Source organism: Tenrec ecaudatus, chromosome 5, assembly GCF_050624435.1.
Source record: "Tenrec ecaudatus isolate mTenEca1 chromosome 5, mTenEca1.hap1, whole genome shotgun sequence".
Lineage (NCBI taxonomy): Eukaryota > Metazoa > Chordata > Mammalia > Afrosoricida > Tenrecidae > Tenrec > Tenrec ecaudatus.
The window spans coordinates 47,294,676-47,314,093 of record NC_134534.1 but is presented as its reverse complement, the minus strand read 5'-3'; the positions used below and the strand labels follow the sequence as shown (position 1 = coordinate 47,314,093).

Genomic DNA, 19,418 nt, shown 5'->3' with positions numbered 1-19,418 from the left:
CACACACACACACACACACACACACACACACAAATTATGTTGGGGAATAAAAGAAAATATCCCCTTTTGTTTAATGTGGAGTTTCCTGGTGGCACAATGCTTAAATCACTCAGTTGCTAACCAAAAGGTTAGAAACCACTAGCCGCATCACAAGGGGAAAGTGTGACAATTTGCTTCCATTCAGATTCACAGTCTTAGAAACCCCGTGGGGTTTCTCAGTCCTCTAGGGTTTCTATGAGTTGGAATCAGCTTAACAGTGATGAGTTTCAGGGGACTCTTTAATTTTAGAAGGTACAGTTAAATTTCAAAAGAAAAAACACAAGGTTTAGGGACCAGTACTGCATCCGTGATATTTTGGATTGCAAGTAAAGGGTGAAGAAGGAAGGAAATTACTGTCACTTATGAGCTATTCTTATGTCTGATAAATCACTAGTAGGAAAGATACTTCTTACTGTACATTCACTATTACAGTTGTCTTATTTGTGAGCAGCAGCTCATGTAGAGTGATGTCAGAGTTATATATCAGAGTTCTATTTCCTTGGGATGCAGTGGTTTTATTGGTTTAAATGAGGTAGCTCATTTAGAGGTAATATGACATGAAGACCTTTGATATTTGACTCTATTTCTCACTTGTAGACATTAGCCCCTTTGATGAGTTTCTGATGGCTTTGATTTTTTAGGTCATCATGTTGGAAGTCTTTTGGATTGCTCAAGTGAGTTATTAATGGATCATTAATTATGCTTTTAAATAACCTTGGAAAGATTTATATTACAATATTAATGGCATTAAGGGCTTAAATTGAAAATTAAACTGTGCCTTAATTAACAAAGTCGTTGAGCATGAAGCTTCTGTGAAATTTTATTAAACATAATTTTTGGTTCATATGAAGTACTTGTTTATGTTACACTTTTCTTAAACCATGTAGATCTGAGCAAAGACCCTTTGTTTTTCTTGTTCTCATTGGAATGTGATAATTATGAGTCCACTAAACCTCTGTATCTTTGCAGTTGAGAGTTCTAAACCTGGGAAAGAATCTTTTAGAAGAAGTTCCAGAAGAATTGAAATACCTTCCATTCCTGGAGAAACTCCATTTATTTGGAAATAAGATTCGTAGATTTTTACCTGGAGCATGTGGTAAGTTTCTCAAAAGAGAGTAACAGTATAGTTTCTAATATAATTTTTCTTACAGGACTAACGTAAGAAAATAATCTTACATTTTATATTATTTTTGTCTATCTATCTATCTATCTGTCTGTCTGTCTGTCTGTCTGTCTGTCTGTCTGTCTATCTATCTATCTATCTATCTATCTGTCTACACAGTACTTTTTAAACATACAAACTAAACATAAAACATAAAAAAAACCCCAAAACCCAAAAACATCAAACACACTGCTGTCCCTTCGATGCCAACTCATAGCGACTCTATCGGGCACGGTAGAACTGCCCCTGTGAGTTTGAGACTGTAACTCTACAGGAGTAGAAAGTCCCGTCTTTCTCCCACTTAGCAGCTAGTGGTTTTCAACTGTGGGCCTTCTGGATTGCAGCCCAACACGTCCTCACGAGCCACCAGGGCTCCAACTGCTATGTCATAAATCCCCTTTCAGATTGACATACAAAAACAAGCACGCAGGTCTCTTAGTGATTCTACTCTTCAGAGTCAACACACAGACACTTGAATCTGGAGGCTCTATTTCTGAGCCTTCATTTGCAAATTCAATCAAGTAAAGCTCTCCTTTTCCCCACCTTCTTATTTATACTCTGTCTCAGTCACAATCTTTAATTTAGCTTCGTAGTTTAAATCAACTTTTGGAGAACAGATATAATAAATGGGATTAATTTCTTTGTGTTTCTTTTAAATGAATAATTTGTCCATCAAAACGATGCACTTGGGGCCAGAATGTGTGAGAGATCCAGATGATTTTTGTCATGTCATTAACTCGTATAAAGCACATCCCCAGCGCCTACCTGGGTTTTCAATGATATAACTGGGGACACGGTATAGAATTCACACTGTTCTGTGAGGTTTGGGGTTGTGGGTGCCATTAGATCACTGCCATCTTCAATATGATCTTTCTTTGTTAAATTATGATTGCATCTGGCTCAAAACCTGAGGTTATGTTTGGCAAATAGCACAAATTGATTCTAATATCATCCCTTTAAAGGTACGTTAAAACCTTAGAGCATGCGTCTTGGAGAAACACAGTAAGTGTGATAATGACTTATTGTTACTATTGCATAATAAGAGGAGACTTCAAAAATTCTATGGAAAATGGAATTTTCCCACGCATTCTTGAAGCCCATTCACATATATACAAAGCCATAGATTCAAGGTACAATTACACATTATTCAGGCTTAGGAAGAAAATAGTTTTTTCTTTTTACACATGAGAAGTTATTAAGAGCCTTTGAACAAATAGACAATACTATTTTATGAACTATATTGAGAGGACAAACTTAGTGCATCTATATATTTGTATATGTATATACAAATAATACTAAGCATTCTAAATTATGCTTGTTTAAGATTCTATAAGGAATTTTTTCATGTTCATTTGAGATAGATCACATTTTAATATGTGCATATGGAATATAAAGGAATTGATACATTCATATATTAGAAAACATAGCAAATATATACATGTATAATTTGTGTATAGTACAGTATCCCTTAGTGCCTTTAATTTCTCTATGTCTTGAGTTTGAAGTGTTGAACTCTGTAAAGCTCATATGTTTGATATGAATTATGTTCTGTATCAGCTCCTGATTAACCAGGGACAGAAAGTAGTTTAGTGACAGTAAATTGAGCACCGTATACAGCATGACTCTAAAATAGTTAAGTCATTTTACAACCCCTGAACAGAGAGGTATGGACTCGGGCTAGCCAGATGTCCCAAGCTGGGTCTGTCTGATTCTCTTTTTGAGGGGATTGTGGTAGAGTTAAAACAGTGTCCTTGATCTAAACTCTAATCACATGAACTGAGGCAGAGGTTGCCACACTGGTGGGCCATGGACTGAATCTAGCTCACCGATAGGTTGTTCTACTTTTATCTGTTTTGAAAATATTTGATTTAACCCACTGCCATCAAGTCAATTCCAACCCACAGTGCTCCTATCATCTAGAACATTACTGTTCCTTAGGGTTTCTGAGACGGTGAATCTTCATAGGAGCAGACATCTTTTCCTATGGGGCGTCTGGTAGGACCATTCGCTTAGCAGCTCAACACATAACCTGATGTGCCACCAGGCTTTCTGAATTGACAATCAGGAGGTCTTACGAAAGTCTGGAGTTGTACTTCTTTTGTTTGTTTGATTTTAAAATGAAAGATTGATTAACAAAAATTTGCATCGCCTTAGACAACAATGTATAGGAGCTGGCTAAGACGAGACACATGCTCTGAGCAGATCCACTGGACATAGCTGCGTTATCTGCTTGATTCGCGTAGGTCTTTGAGAACACTAAGTTTATGTCTGTGAACATTCAGACACAGAGTTGTGATTGTATGGGAAAATAGAGGAAATCTGTTCAAAAGAGAAACAAGGAGGGAGAGAGGAAAGGAAAGAGGAGAGAGAGCGTGGATATGAAGCTGAGAGAAACTGGGAGGAAATGGAACTGCATGTTTTGCAGAGTTCTGCAGAGAATATACAGGTGGGTTCCAGGTGTCGTTTACCTTCTGGTCCCAGCTGGGGCAGCCTGGCTGTACCCTCTGCCCTCACGAGAGAACTTTGTATCCTTTGGACAGTCTCCCTCCTTTCACTTAAGCTGGTTTAAGAGGGTTATCTGAAACTCAAAGGGCAGGAAACTAGAAGGGAGGCAAAAGTGTACAGATGAAGAATGATCGTTTAACTTATGGCTAAAACAACGAAAATTGTTTTCCAACAGATGGTTTACAAAATTTGGTCCTGCTTAATCTGAACAACAACCTGCTCACGTGCCTGCCTCAAGAAATCAGCAGGTAAGTGTGCATTTTATAAGGCAAGGGCACTCACCACACGAGTTCCTGTCTCCTGCAGCCCCCTCCCCCATCCAGAGTGTCTGAAGCATCAGACTCTAGTATGAGCAGGGTTTCTACATAGCAAAGAGGGTTCTGAAAAGCTGAAGGCAAGTCACTAATTTTAAGCAGATGATTTCTTAAACACTTCAGAGAAATGAGAAAGAGCACGATTTGGTAGTCTTAAGTGTAAAAGTCAGGGCTTTGAAACAAAGTCCTAAAGCCGACTGGTGCTGGTTTCCCAACCCTGGGGTTCTTGGAGCTTGCTCAGCCACAGATTTGGGGACATTAAATTTTATTTCTCATGAGTGTTGCAAACCGTTTTGAAACTCGATGGAAAGGGTAACATAAAAGCCAACGATTTAAAATCAACTTGTCACCTTCGTTTTAAAAAACAGCACGCACAACAAAACCCACATTTTAGTCTCACTGACAACAGCAAAGCAGGCTGTTTCCCTTTATCCTGCCCAGCTGCCCAGACAGGCTGCCATGACAGTGTCTTTCTGGAGCCAGCTGAGGCCATGTCCTTCTGCAAGCTGAGCGCTCTCTTGGGCTTTTCCTCGGAGAGATGGAAAGAGAGCGTTGCTCAGGTTTACTTTGGAGACTCTCTTTATTGCCTGTTGAACAGAAACAGATGTATTAGAAGGTACAAGAATCCAGATTCTGAAAGGACAGCTCAGAACTCTGAACAAGGCTTTCTGAAGCACCTAACATCGATTCCAATTCACTTGTCTACACCTTAAGCCAATATATTATGTTACCCCAATAGCTTTTCACAGGGACAGTAATGCTTTCAGTTCAACCAACTGGGAAAAAAAATTAAAAAACCAACCATGACGCAATCTAATTTCTACATAAGAGGAATATTAACAGCAATAAAAATGTCACTATTTGTCGGCTTGCCTTTTCTGTTATTCAACTTGCTTATCAATTGATTTTTGTATATAAATGTTGACATAATGAGAAAAACACACTTGGGAAGATCTGAGGTATTAGGTGAGGTCATACATTTCAGCAGCTTGTTTTATGACTTTTGGCAAGTAACGTAATGGCTCTGGACTTAAGTTTTCGCATCTCTAAAGGAGTAATCTTGAGTAGATGAACTTCAAAGTCCTTGTAGCTATAACATGCTATGCTTTCACGATTCAATGATTGAATTGGGGTTTTTTTTGGATCCAAATACCATATGAAAGAAATGATATAATTTAAAGTCCGCCGAGTTCAGATATATTTGAAAACTGAATTAAAACTTTCCTGGAAAAAATAGAATTGTGATGAATTTAGGCCCAAGCTGTTCTATGGCTAATTCTAGGTTATCTGTGTTCTGGTTGTGTGAGCTGACAGCCTATCATTTCAGTAAACCAAGAAACAAAACCTCTCCGGTTAGCTGAATTTTCCATGTCTGATTGTTAGGGCCTATGTTTACAATGTTATTTTGTTTCCTAAAAAGCTTGATACACTTCCGACATTTCTCTGCTACCATATCTGTAAACACACACTCCGCTCTTTCATCCTTTTCTCCCTGTTATTTTCTGTCTTCATTTGACTGATGGAGCTACTGTTTTCTTGAAGACTATGTATGCTATCTATAAGGGCAGAATTTATGGTTGGTTCATTTTTCCATCTTTCAAAACTCAGGACCCGCACACCTGTCTGGTACTGGACAAATACAGACATAGATGAGGGTGGAGCTAGAGCAGTATTTGGGCATGCACTCTGACAGGTATATGCCTACAGAATACAAATGAGATATGCTGTTTTTTTATTTTACATTTTTATCTGCAGCTACTCCATATATCCTGCAATTCAACAGTTCATTCATTCAATTGTATCAAGAAGAATTGTATACTCATTATCACAATAAAAATGAGTTATTCTGAATTTTAAAACTGTAGATTCTGATTACATACTACACTCTTAAAATAGAGTATCTGGTTAGAGATGTTCTTTGATAATGAAATTTTAGGTTATATAGTCCCAGCCCTTGGGATTCTTGACTTCAGTAAGGCTCATGAGCTTTAACACATGAATTGACACTTGACTTCTGAGAAATAGGATCTTCTGTACGGTGGATTGATTCTTGTGTTTCGTTCATATACTTTGTTTTCTAGATTAAATCATCTTACACATTTGAGCATAAATCATAACCGGCTAGCCAGCATTCCTAGAGAACTCTGTTTCCTTGAGAATCTTACTGAACTTCAACTTAACTACAATCAGCTCATTTGCATACCTGAAGAGATTCATTTCTTGACAAAGTTGTGGAAGCTTCTGCTGGTCAGGAACAACATCGAAGGTTTGCCAGAGGTAAAGCAATACATAGACGCAGGGTTCCCTCTGTGGGGCAGAAACTCCTTACGGAATGATCGGTTGGCGTGTCTGAGTGAAAGTCTTTGTGTACTCACAGCTCGTTTCCCTCAAATTACATGCAGTTTGTTCTCAAATTTCTTTTGAGAGAGGAGGATTATAACTTCTTCTACGGAGCTGGGGCTGCCGCACTGGGCAAACGAAAGTACAGTTCACTTTACTTTACTGTGACTTTCAAATAACGACAATAGTATAAGCATGTCCCTAATGTGACTTAGGATATACTTCAAACAAAGAGCATTCACTGTTTATCTGAAATCTAAGTTTAAGTGTCTTCTAGTTTCTTGCTAACTCTTTCTTTGGGAGCACAAAATAGAAGTGCATTTTGATCATGCAATAGGTGCCAGCGAACCTCCATTGACCCTGTTTGTGGTGTAGCAGATGGTGCATACAGCTACTAACCAGGAGGTCAGTGTTTGAAACCATCAGCTGCTCCTCAGGACAAAGATGAGGCTTTCTCCCCTTATAAAGATGTACAGTGTCAGAACCCACAGAGGCAGTTCTACCTTGGCTTGTAGGGTTGCTCTGGGTCGCAATTGACTCAATGACAGTGAGTTTGAATTCTTAGGCGATATCACTCTACATCCTAGTAGAACCTGTTCTGCTGCCTGGCTGTACCTGCTGGGAGAGCAGCTGTGTGTTTGCTTAGACTACCTTAGCAGGAAGGGGAAGGACAAGCAGGAGGCAGGACCAGATGGTGTTCCGGGTCCCTTCCCTATCAGAATGTGGAGAGATGGCTGCCCTCCTTTTGTCAGGTCAAAACTAATGTAAGTTAGTCCTTTGGTGGATTACTGCTCTCTCCTTTTGCCTTTGGTGTGTGAGGGCAGTAAAGTACTCCTTTCTGCTGTTAGCGTCTGGTAATTTTGTGGGTTTAGGAAGCTACCTTTCTTGGTTTAAGGAACCTTATTTTGCACGCTTTTATAATTGGGCCTTCATTAAACACTCATCAAATTTTCTTATTTCAGAATACGGTCTCTTGTTAGGAACCTGTCTATGGTTTTACATTTTTCCTTATGCATATTAAAACTTATTAGCAAAGAAAAGCATACATACTGATGAAACACAATATTTCTCTGGTTCCTTGAGGCTTCCTCACACTCCACTCTCATGACCCCAATCCTGCCTTTCACTACAAGCATGTGCACAGGTACTGTGCTAGTCCAGGTAGACTAGAGAAACAAATTCATAGACACTCATGTGGGTGTAAGAAAGAGCTTTATATACAAGAGCAGTTGAATATTGAGAAAACATCCCAGCCCGGTCCAGGTCAACTCCATAAGTGCGATATTAGCCCATACATATGATATTTCTTATTAATCAACAGTGTACATGATAAGGCATTGCAGTAAACAGTCATTTGCTTTGATAAAAAATTCATACATTTTCATAAGTCATAACCCAAACACAAACCCACTGCCGTCGAGTTAGTTCTGATTCACTGGGACCCTATGGAGGTTTTCAGACTTTAAATCAGTAAATCTTTAAAGGAGTAGAGAGCCTCGTCTTTCTCCCAAGGAGAAAGGTAGGTTTGAACAACCTTGAGGTTAGTAGTCCAAAGCTTACTTACCCATGAATACCACTAGAATGAATACTAGTCTATAACTCAAGAATATTCATCTTTAACCCAGTGCCTACCTACTATGTCGTTGGCTCTAAATATATGGCTGCTTTGTATCAGGTCTCAACTCTTTTCCCACAAGATAGAACCTTTCAGTTGTTTTAATGTCTGTGCTTCTCCTTCTCAATGCTGCTATTGAGTCAATTCTGACTCATGTAGACTACAGAGTAGACCTGTCCCTGTGCGTTTCTGGAGCAGTAGATCTTAATGGGAATAGAATGCCTCTTCTTTCTTCAACAGAGCAGCTGATGCCTTTGAACTTCTGACCTTGTGGTCAGCATCCCAACAAGCAAGCAACCAATGCACTTCAGTAAATCACCCATTCCTCTCTATGGTCTGCTTAGTGCTGAAGGGACCCACTTGATCAAGCCAGCTATTCAGAACATATCATACTGGACATCGTGATTTATTCACGGACAGGCATACGAGTGAAGCTCAACCAATGAGAGGTGGCATTGTTGGAGTGTGAATGGAACTAAATGGATTTGTTATCCTAAGATTACCAAATCCGAAAAATGTCAGCCGACAGCTGCTGTCTCTTTCTGGCCATTCCTTTGTAGAAACCACTCTTTCTGGACCCCATCATAAAATAATTAATCTATCGAACACTTAGAACAAGCCATACAGAATTTTGGCATGCTTTAAAAGTTTATCTACTTATCAATTTATCTACTTGTTCACTTGGGTTGACTTTCTTTTCACTTGTCACCTGAAGAATCCTGACTAATTAACATATAATTACATTCCTTAAGGAATCTCCATGCTCTGACACCTCACTTCACATCACTCGCTCACTTGTGATTGAGCACTTTGAGGCTTCCGTTAGACCCACCTGAAACACCTACAGCCGCTTGATCTTTACCGAAGACATCTGTTTCTAAGATCTCAAAGAACCTCAGCTGAAATTTCACTTCTTTCTGGACATTATCCGCGCTTCTAAATTACAGCCACCCTGTTTTCTCCATAACACCTCATCCTTCATCCTTCATTGCCTTTGTCTTTCCCTTAACATTTGTCCCATGTCCCTCCCCTATTTATGGTGGCAAATGGACAGAAGAAAAATCTGAAAAGAAAGCCAGTGACTTAGCAACAACTGCGGCTGCGCTCACAGCCCAGGAGAAAGACAGAGCAGCGGCAGCGGAAGCAGTAGGATGAAAACCTTGCAAAGTGGGATTTGGAGAGTGTGAGAAATGAGTGTGTGGAATCTGAAAGTCCCTGTAGCTAACATAATGTTAGGGAGAGTCAATGATAGACCACATGTGTTGATGCCAAATCCTGTCGAAGGACTGACGGCCCAGTTGTAGGGAAAGTTGCAAGTTGCTGGCTCTTTTAGGGTCTGCTTCAGCTGTAAATTGCCCACCACCTTGCCCAGGGTCACATATTCCCTCTGGCATTCCGTATCTTGTGACTGATGAAGCTATCGATGTAAATGATTGACCATTTCTCTCTAATGAGAGACAATTTGGATGGTCAATACCTGATCCAGGTTTTCCACTCTATTGAACTTGCACCAAGCTTCCACTCCCTACCCGCAACCCCCCTGCCTAATACTGCATTTTTATTAGCATCGAGCACCCAGTTTCTATCTCAGCACCTGCTTCCAGAGACCCAGCTGTGATAGAATGTGAGAGCCATGACTACAAAGCCATATTCTCTGTCCAGTGAGAGATGGGGTGGTCAAAACAAGAGAAACATTTCAGAAATATTTGTAAAAGTGCTTGGGACTAGGCAGTAAATCATACCTATAGTCTTTAATTTAAAAAAAAGTTTTTGTTGTTCTAAAAGAAAAATTCTATTCAGCCTTTACTGGCTGGTAGAGATGGCAAAACTGAGATGCACTGTAACGACCACGTGGTTTTGTGGTAATTGTGGCAGTTCACAGTCACACTGGGCACACACAGAGGCAGTAACAGGTTTATTGTATTTTATTACTTTATGAAGAAAGGGTTTGTTAGCATAGTGCTAAGCATGAGCTAAATGAATAATAAAAGCCGGTAGAATGTATTATAGAGACGACTTCCTAATGTTAGCTCAGTTTTCTCCTTCTCAATCCTTCTTCCTCATTTCCTTATCTGTTTTCATGTCCATTGAGTGTTCATGACTTTCCTAGTAGTAACTTCTTTCATCGATTAACAACTTCATGTCAGAGGTGGGATTTAGACCCCAAAGCAGTGTCACTCTCTGCCATCCTGGCATGCGACTGTAGAGGAGGGGCCAGAGCAAAGGTGGAACCCAAAGCACCTCACAGTTGGGGGCAAAGCAGTCTCTTTGGGAAAGTTGTGCTGAGGATAAGCCGGTAATTGAAAAGATGGTCATCTCCTGGAAGTTTCAGCTTAAAAGATACATGATTCTAAGTGTTAGACTTTAAAAAAAATCTCTTTTGTTTTCTGACATAGGGAATTTGTGGTCTTGCAAACTTAAGAATCCTAGACATAGCTGGAAATATTGTTCAGATTTTTCCACCCCAAGTAAGTAAATTTTCTACTGTAATTAAAAAAATAACTGTGCGTCTGATGTTGGGAATAGGAGAAATATGGGCAACTAGTAAAACTTCTAGCTCAAACCTCAAATTATGCAAATCACTCGAAAATGTTGCTTTGCTCTGGACCTTCAAAACGTGCTTGTCCACATTGTTGTACTGGGTGCCTGCTGAACTAGTTTGAACTAACTGAAAGCTGATTGCTATCACAAATACTTTAGTATAGCAGTTATGATTAAATATTCTTTTATTACCCACTGTTTTGGGTCACTTTAGATTAAAAAAATACTAATACTTTCCAGAGCATGAATTTCTATCACTTGTAATGAATCCAAAGCTAACACTTCTGTTAGTTGTTTTAAAGTCATAAACAATGAGAAATACACCTTTTTTCCAATTTGGAAATAAACTTTTATTTTGTTTTAAATTTCAAATAACTGAGAAGCAGTCAGTTTCATCAACTTTGAACTTTGGGGATAAACAAGACAATTTTCTTGTACATGCAAGTTCACACCTGGATTTAAGTCCATCATTTCAGAAGATAATAAATACTTGCTGATACATTACTTTTTTCTGGCTTATGATGATTAAATGAAGGTTTCAGGTCTTTTGATTCACTAGAATAAAAGTTTTCATTAATAAATGGTTCAAGTATGAAAAATGAGTATATTTTCAAAATCTAGTAACAATTGAGTACAACTATTGCCCCGCTAGGTGCTGCAAGAGGGTATTAGAAACCTTAATTCTACTTTTTTTGTCTGTGACTACTTCCCTGACCTCCACAGAGGTCTCCCAGCGATACCACTTCTGTCATGAGGTCATTGTATCAATTTCTTTCTTCCTTCATCTTGACACGAAACTGCAAGGTTTCAAAGAGAAGAAATATTCCTTTTAACTCTGAAAACCGCAGTATGTTGAAGTTCAACTAAAAAATAAACTTGTTATTAAATGAATAAACCTTCATAATGCTCTTTAAGTACATTTAACACCAACCCAAGCAACACTATTAACCAAGCGTGTCTTCTACACAATGGTTATGTTTTTGAAATTTTGATAAAACATTATTTTTCAGGTCCCATGAATTTAAATGGGTTTGACAGGATCTGAAGTACTGTGCCTCTACAGGACTTATTTCAAAAGTCTGTAGGACCCACTCTGAAACAGGATATCCTGTGACCTCATCCTAGCTTTGTCTAACTGGTGTAAATTAATTTGTTTTGCATATTTGATGGTTGGGACACATGATGAACGTTAGAAGGAAAAAGGCTTGGCTCTCTGTCATGCTCTGATGATCAATAATAAAGTAAGTTTCAAAGTAATTATGTGAACTTTAAAATCAACCAATGAGGCCATGATTTTTAGGAAGAAAAATAACTTAGAAATGAAGGACATGGACTTTGGCATTTTAAGCACATGAAGTTAAAATTCTGGTTTTCTTTCATTTACTGACTTTGTTTGTTCTCTTAATTTTTTAATAGGAAGTCTTAGTTTCATAAAGTACATATTTTTAAAACATTTTATGAAAAATTCAAAGATTCAAAACACAAAGGAAAGAGTAAATGTAACTCCCTGCATCCATTATCCAGAAGTGCACTCTTCATTCAGAGATTTTAAATGATATTATACGGCAGTATCTTGAATTGACTTATTTTATTGTCTCATGGGTATTCTTTTGACTTTTCTTTAAATAGGTATTTATTTAAGGGTGTGTTGCCATTTTATAATTTACTACATGATGTGTTATTAGTAAAATATGGTTATTTCACAGCAGTATATTGTTGTTCACATAAGTTGAATATTTATAACTAAACTGATACCAGGAATTTTTAGGTACAATAATGTTCATTAAAATGGTGGAGATTTGCAACAAGATGATAGGATAATTATACTTTTCATAATGTGGTGAATCAGAAGAGATTTTTATGTTATGTAATTAAGCAAAGTGTTGTGATGAGTACAAAATGAAGGAGTAGCTTTAGAAAAGCATTCAGTTCTTATTATCATGTAGTCAGATCTTGTCAATGGGAATATTGCTTTTGTCTTTATATAAATTTTCTTTCCTTGATTTAAGTTTTCAATTAAAAAAATACATAACTTTCATGCTTTCCACTTGGACTTTCAAGTAACACTGAAGTCCTGACTAAAAGTTACCTCTATTCAAAAGTGCCTTTAAACATATTTGTTAAAACATTTTGGTTAACTTTATACGTGAGTGGATTTCATTTTCTTCATTAATTTATTTTCCCAATAAGAGTTTTTAAGAGGATTTATCATTCATGCAGGCAAGAGTGTCACCAGTACAATGATATGATACAATCAATAACACAATGTAATACAATGATACAATACAATCAGTAGAGAGAATAAAAGACCCTATGGTTGATCAGTTTGATCTATCACTGTACAATTCTATTATATTCTCAACTTCTCAGATCAAATAATTTGGTGTTCAATTTCTGAGACATGCCGACCCACCCTCCCACCCTCACCCCCGCCCTCGCTTCCATTTTAATAGCTTGCAAAAGGTCCAGTGCGTCTTGGCTGAGCAGTTAAGAAGTTAAGATTTAAGATAATCTTTAGTTGCATACTATTTTATCCCTTTATTTTTAGGTGAGGATTTGCATGAAGAGTTAGGTTGCCAGTAAAGTTCTCCCCACGTCTTCTAGACGTGGCATCATCCCCTCCCCCCCCCTTTGTCAGCACGCTCTCCAGTCTGTTCTGCTGTCCCTTTCCCTTGTTCTTGTTTCCATTGTTTCCCTTTCCTTCCCTGTCTTCCCTTCTGTGCTGACTGGTTTGCTCTCAAACAGCTCATTGTTTAAGGGATGCACCGTGATATTGTTTATGTTATAATCCAATCTATTGTTTGGCTGAAAGTAGATCTTGGAACTAGTTTCAGTTTTAGGTAAAACGGTTGCTTTTTTTTTTTTTTTTTTTTGTAGCCCAGCGTGTAAACACTGTTATCACCAGGGCTCCTGAATCTTTCTTTCTTTCTTTTTGTAATTTTAATTAATCATTTTATAGGGGGGGGCTCTTACAAATCTTATGAGGATCTGTCATTCAATTGTATCAATCACACTTGTACATATTGCCATCACTTGTACATATTGCCACACTTGTACATATTGCCATCAACTTGTACAGGTTGCCATCAACCTGTCCGAAACATCTTCTTTCTACTGAGCCCTTGGTATCAGCTCCTCTTCCCCCTCCCTCCCTCCCCAACTCATACCCTTGTGAGTCCTTGATCAACTGTTGTTATCTCATGTCTTACACTGTCCTTTAAAAGGGTCTTTTATGGTGACAATATTGGGAATGCTATTACTCTCTATCAGTCCGGCGAGTTTGGCTTTTATTTTATTATTTTTGTAAATTTGAGTTTCGTTCTGCGTTTTATCTCATTTTTAACCGGCCTTCCATTGTGTCCCTGGTTAAAATGGTTGGCAGGGTAGCCAAGCACCATCTAGTTCTGCTATTAGCTCAGAAGAAACTGTGGTTTGTGTGAACTAAGTTTTTCCTCAAGTCTTTGGTTTCATTCACTCTCTTTTACTCCAGAAATGTAGGGACTAGTCGTTGTATCTTGGATAACAGGACCCCAGCCCCTGTTCACCAAACTGGGCATAGAACAGTAACTTTAGGAACCAGGTTATGCCTTTTGAACTTTTACCCATCTAGCCGTCTTGTCTTCATATATTATGTTATAAATGGCATTGTTTTGATTATAGAAGTTAATTTACTCATTGAAGCAAACCTAGAAAATAATAAAAGCTATCTTACTTGAGATCATGATATTCTTTACTGCTTTTTATTGAAAACGCCAAACAAAGTGAAATGTAAGGTGCTTTTATCACCCAGGTATAAACATTGCCTATGTTTTTTCTTTAAGCATATTTATATGTGTGTTTTGAAAACAATAAAATTGAAAGTGTTTTATACATAGAAGTATATACCTTGTTTTTCTCTTAACTTTACATGCTGAATATTATTTATTAAACAAATATTCTTCACAGATGTCACTTAAAATGACTGAATGTATTGCCTTTCCTTCATCTACTTACTTTTTATTGCATGTTTATATTTTGTTTGGCGTTTTCAATAAAAAGTAGTAAAGAATATCATGATCTCAAGTAAGATAGCTTTTATTTAAATCTCTCTTTGGAAGATTAGGAGCCCTGGTGGGGTAGTGGATATGTGCTGGGCTGTGATCTGAAAGTCAGCAGTTCAAAACCACCAGTCGCTCCATGGGAGAAAGAAGAGGCTTTCTCGTCTTGTAAAGAGTCACAGTCTCAGAAATTCACAGGAGCATTTCTAACCTGTGCTATAGGGGCACCATGAGTCGGCAGCAAGGCGATGGCAGTGAGTGAGAGTTAGAGCATTAAACATTTCTAAAAAATCCCTGTGATGGACAATGGACAGTGCCTGTAAACACTGCCAACTGTTCTCAAAGTGCAGGTCATTTTTAGACAAGGAGCTACAGTGTATCTCTGCATAATAAATATTGCTCTTTAATGCAAAGCTATATGACAATGCAAGTCAGTAAACTGTTTGGGTAGCTTCTCTGTGCCATCCTCTCTCCTAAGTACTGAGCTTAAAGATTTGAGGAATTCCCGACCTCGAGGAGCACTGAGGATCTAAGTAAGAGAAGGTGGACCATCCCTTATAGAAACTGAGTGTAGCGGTGACACCAGGAGGGGAAGGGGAAGGTGAGGGGGGAAAAGGGGCAACTGATCACAATGATCAACATAGAACTCCCTCCCAGGGGGACAGGCAACAGAAAAGTGGGTGAAGGGAGACAGCGGTTGGTGTAAGACATGAAAAAAAAATTATCAAGGGTTCAAGGCGGGGAGTGGTGGAAGGGAGGAAAAATGAGCTGATACCAAGGGCTCAAGTAGAAAGAAAATGTTTTGAACATGATGATGGCAACTTATATACAAATTTGCTTTGCACAGTGGATCTTTGGATGGATTGTGATACGAGCTGTAAGAGCCCCCAATAAAATCATTTTAAAAAGAAAGCGCATTTTGAAGAAACTTAGAAATGTTTGAAGAGAGCTGTCCAAATTGAAATGAGCCGGGAGAGATGGCAAGAAAAGGATAAATGTAGATATTGAAAATGTAAAACTGCAGAGAAACCGGCTTTCATTAGCTGAGCAAGAGAAGGAAGCGAGCTGGGAGGCGGCGCTTTCATTGTTACCTTTCAGTGATGAAAAGGGGAACGTGGCCAGTGTCCCTCATGATTTTGATGGTGGGAAAATCAGTGAAGGTACGTCAACCAGCATTTGTAGTAGGGTTCAGTGCATACGTAGTTGAGATTATACTAAATCAAGTGTGTTTAAGCAGGTCTCTATGATCAGTGGATGGCTACACACAAGTGATACACTTGTGTTAGTCTTATTAGGGTCCAATCAAAACAGAGGGACCCTGCTGGGCCAGTTCAATGGAAGTCAGCTTGGAAGACTGTGGTGACTGCTTTTGGGGCTCAAAGGGGATCATCTTGATGTACTGTTTTCCAAGTACACGGGATAATCACAGGGGCTTATTAGGAAAAAGTTTTATTCGAATGGATGAGAAAAGGGTCTAGGAAAGTTACACGGATACATTTTTTGTTTTCCATCATGATCGCACACCTGCTCCTTCTGTATTGGTCGTGAGAGTTGTCCTATGAGAACTCCTGTGGAAGCCTTACCCCATTCCCTGTACGACGCTGATCTTAGGGAAAATCCAGGAGTGTAGGATTCTTCAGGACTTGGGTTAGAGAGATGGAAACACTTCCTTCAGAAGTATAGACGTAGATGGAGAATAGATTGAGAAACTAGCTTCACATTTTGATATTTTTATTTACTAAAGGTTTCTATGCTTTTGTGGAAATACTTTAAAAAAATTTCTCCGTCTTGTATTTGTGAAACCTGCTGTTACAGTAGGCTAAACACTGGCTGCTAACAGCAAAGGTGGGCAGTTCAAACCCACCAGCTTCCCCATGGGAGAAAGACGAGACTTTCTGTTCCTGAAGAGAGATCCACAGTCTCAGAAAGTCTAAGTAGTTCTGTCCTGTAGGACCCATGTCAGTCAGAATTGATTTGATGGCAGTGAGTTTATTATTGGATTTGGTGTTCGCTACAGAAGAGCTTTGGCTAAGAAACCACAGTGAGATGAGGGGAAAGGAGGGACTACCAGTGTTTTCCTATAGTTTTTGAAAGAAACTGTATCAGACTCAGTGTCTGAAGCAATTGTAGCTCGGTCCTTAAAACAGGGAGAGAAATAAATTATGAATCGTTTAGTTCCTTGACACAATAATTATTTTAAAACATCTTTTAAACAAAGCTCTTTTTCCTTTGGTTCCTCTTTCCCTCAGGAACCCACTTATTTTTTCAAAGTGCATTCATTTGAAGAAAGAGTTGACAAAAGTGAGAGAACATTTTAATGAACACCACCAGGGGGCTGTAATGAGGTTTGTCTTTCATGTGAAATGTATAACAAGATATCACAAATAAAACATTGGAGACTGTAGCAGTCTGGACCAGAATCCTTTAGTAGCAGTACACCAAACAGCCTGAACTGTTATGATTATGTCACAAACCGAGATATGGCATTATAAGTTATCTTTCCAAAGCACAGCTTAGCAATTATCTAAGGATTTCCAATTTCGCAAAGCAATGTTGTATTCTGTGCAATTGGTTTGATCTTAAATAGCCCTTTAAAGAAGACATCATTCCTCTTGGGAGTTGAGGATATCAAGGCTCGAGAGAAGCGACTTGCCTAAAGCAATTGTTCTCACAGTTGGCTGTGCATGAGAATCACATGGAGCGATTGTGAGAACCCAGACTGTGGAATCCGAGACCCAGAATTTCTGAGACGAGAGTGTGGGGAGTGCACGAATCCACGTTTCTATTCCGGTCCTAGGTGAAGCTGATGCCGGACGTCTGGGGCTCACATGTGTGGAGCGCTGGTCTGAAGTGTCAGGCCAGGGACAGAACTTGGACTTTATCTCAGAGTCCATGACTTCTCCCACCTTATCCGATGGCCTTGGAGATAAATTCATGATGAAGAAATACCTTCTCTGCTTCTGGAAGTGATAGGCAGAGGGAGTCACTGCGAGGCTACACAGATACATGAGACATTGCTTTATCTCACTGAGAGTTCGTGTCCTCGATGACAAGAAGGATACACAATGAACATTCCTGGAACAAAAGCGTTCTTATGTACTCTAGAAAACATTTCACAGAGAAACTGGGAGCGTGCAATAGTTGTGCCGGGACAGCCTACAGGTTTGCTTGAGTTCAGTCAAGTTATATATGAACCTGAAATGCACAGTTGACTGCTCTAATGCCTTAAGCCTGTTTTCTAAAAGCTTCCTCCAGTGTTTAGACAGCCACTCTAAACAAGAGAGGGTTTTTTTTTTTCTTTCAGAATTTTATTTCAGAGAAAGTTGGTGAAGGCCACATGGTCCCTGTATTATTTGTAGCTGTATCTGAGTTTTGTTTTCAAAATTCCCCATCTACACAGGCTGGTTACAGTTTTGAAGTGGTGTGCTAAAACATTTCCAAGGACACAAGTAAGAGCATGCAGGTGTGCATCATAGCCAAGGCCCTGCTTTCCACAGTCCCTCATGTCTTTCGGTTTCAAACTCACTCACCCAGATCTGTAGACTCCCGCAACAGATTCTGTGTCAGAGTTACAAATCCTAAATATTTGAATCTCCCTAAGGTTTGTAGGCACACAGTGTTTTCATAAGAAGTCCCGGATAGACAAGGCAGTAGCCTCATGTAATGGTGGTGCCAGGAGGAACTTTATTTATGGAGGGTACGGAGTCCTGGTGATCTAGTGGTTGGCTGTGCATTGGGCTGTGATCTACACAGTGGGCAGTTCAGAACCAACAGCAACTCCTTGGGAGAAAGACTGGACTTTCTATTCCTGCCAACCGTTCCCGTCTGGGACAACCACAGCGGGTCACTAGGAGTCAGCTTGGACCCGACGTCAGTGAGAAGAGTTGGTTGCACTTGTGCCATCTCATCCATGCCCCTCTTTTTTTGTTCAGAGATTCTTAAGAGTTATCATAATTTAAACTTGAGAATGATGAAAGCATTTCTGCTTTTTTACAGTATGAGAAATATAGGAGAAAACAAACAAGCACCGGACAAGTGATGTGCCCAGATACCCCAATAATTTGTACAGCAAAGAGCTTTGTAGCTGGTCTCGCCTCACCATGCCCTCCCCCCCCCCACCAAATTCAAATCACCTACTGAAAAACCCACCAATTGTGTGACCTGGGTCACAAAACTTAATTCACTCTCTTCCCAACCTACCCCCCCACCCACCTTTGCCATGTGGAGAGATTAGTAACATGTGATCCTATGGAGCAGAGTAGGACCTGCTACCCAGTGATTCCAAGACCCCCAATTTTACAGGAGGAGACGGCCTCATCTAGTTTTGTTGAACCCCTGACCTTACCATGAGCAGCCTCATGCCTAACCCACGCGACCACCCAACCTAAAGAAAACTCACTCAGTTGATTGGGTTGCAATGACCTTATACAGGCCTCCTGAGACTGTAAATCCAGATGGCCGGTGGATTTGAACCCTATCTTTCAGCTTTCAGTCCAATGCTTACCCAACACCACCACCAGTGTTTATAAACTCAACAGTGCTCGGTTTCAAAATCTGGCTCAAATATACCAACCATAGTGAGGGTGGCACATGACGGGAAAATGTTTTATTCTGTTTCACAGAAGGTCACTAGGAGCCAGCTTTCTGCAACTAACAATGATTAGCGATTGGACATACAGATATTAAGTGTTATTTTATTTAAAAGTCTATCCCAGTGTAGAGAGATCTGTGTAGGTGTTCAAAGTCATCAGAAGACGTGCTTGAGTCTGTCGATCATCAGGGATTGCTCAGCAGGGCCCACGTGAGCACAAAGGAAACATGGTATTTGCTAGGAACCTCCTGAATCTTCTTGACTGTCATAGCCA

At 39.4% G+C, this 19,418-nt stretch overlaps 1 protein-coding gene across 2 annotated transcripts in view; it reads left to right on the top strand.

Moving 5' to 3' along the window:
• LRRC69 (leucine rich repeat containing 69) overlaps window positions 1-19,418 on the top strand; it is a 110,599-nt gene that overhangs the window by 22,599 nt on the left and 68,582 nt on the right. Inside the window, exons 2-5 of one of the 2 annotated variants that reach the window (XM_075550613.1) lie at window positions 1,009-1,135; window positions 3,882-3,954; window positions 6,102-6,297; window positions 10,372-10,443. The exons of the other annotated variant lie outside the window; for it this stretch is intronic. Of the exons in view, the coding sequence (XP_075406728.1) occupies window positions 1,009-1,135; window positions 3,882-3,954; window positions 6,102-6,297; window positions 10,372-10,443 (468 nt within the window). The remainder of the gene's footprint in view (window positions 1-1,008; window positions 1,136-3,881; window positions 3,955-6,101; window positions 6,298-10,371; window positions 10,444-19,418) is intronic. 2 annotated transcript variants of the gene reach the window in all.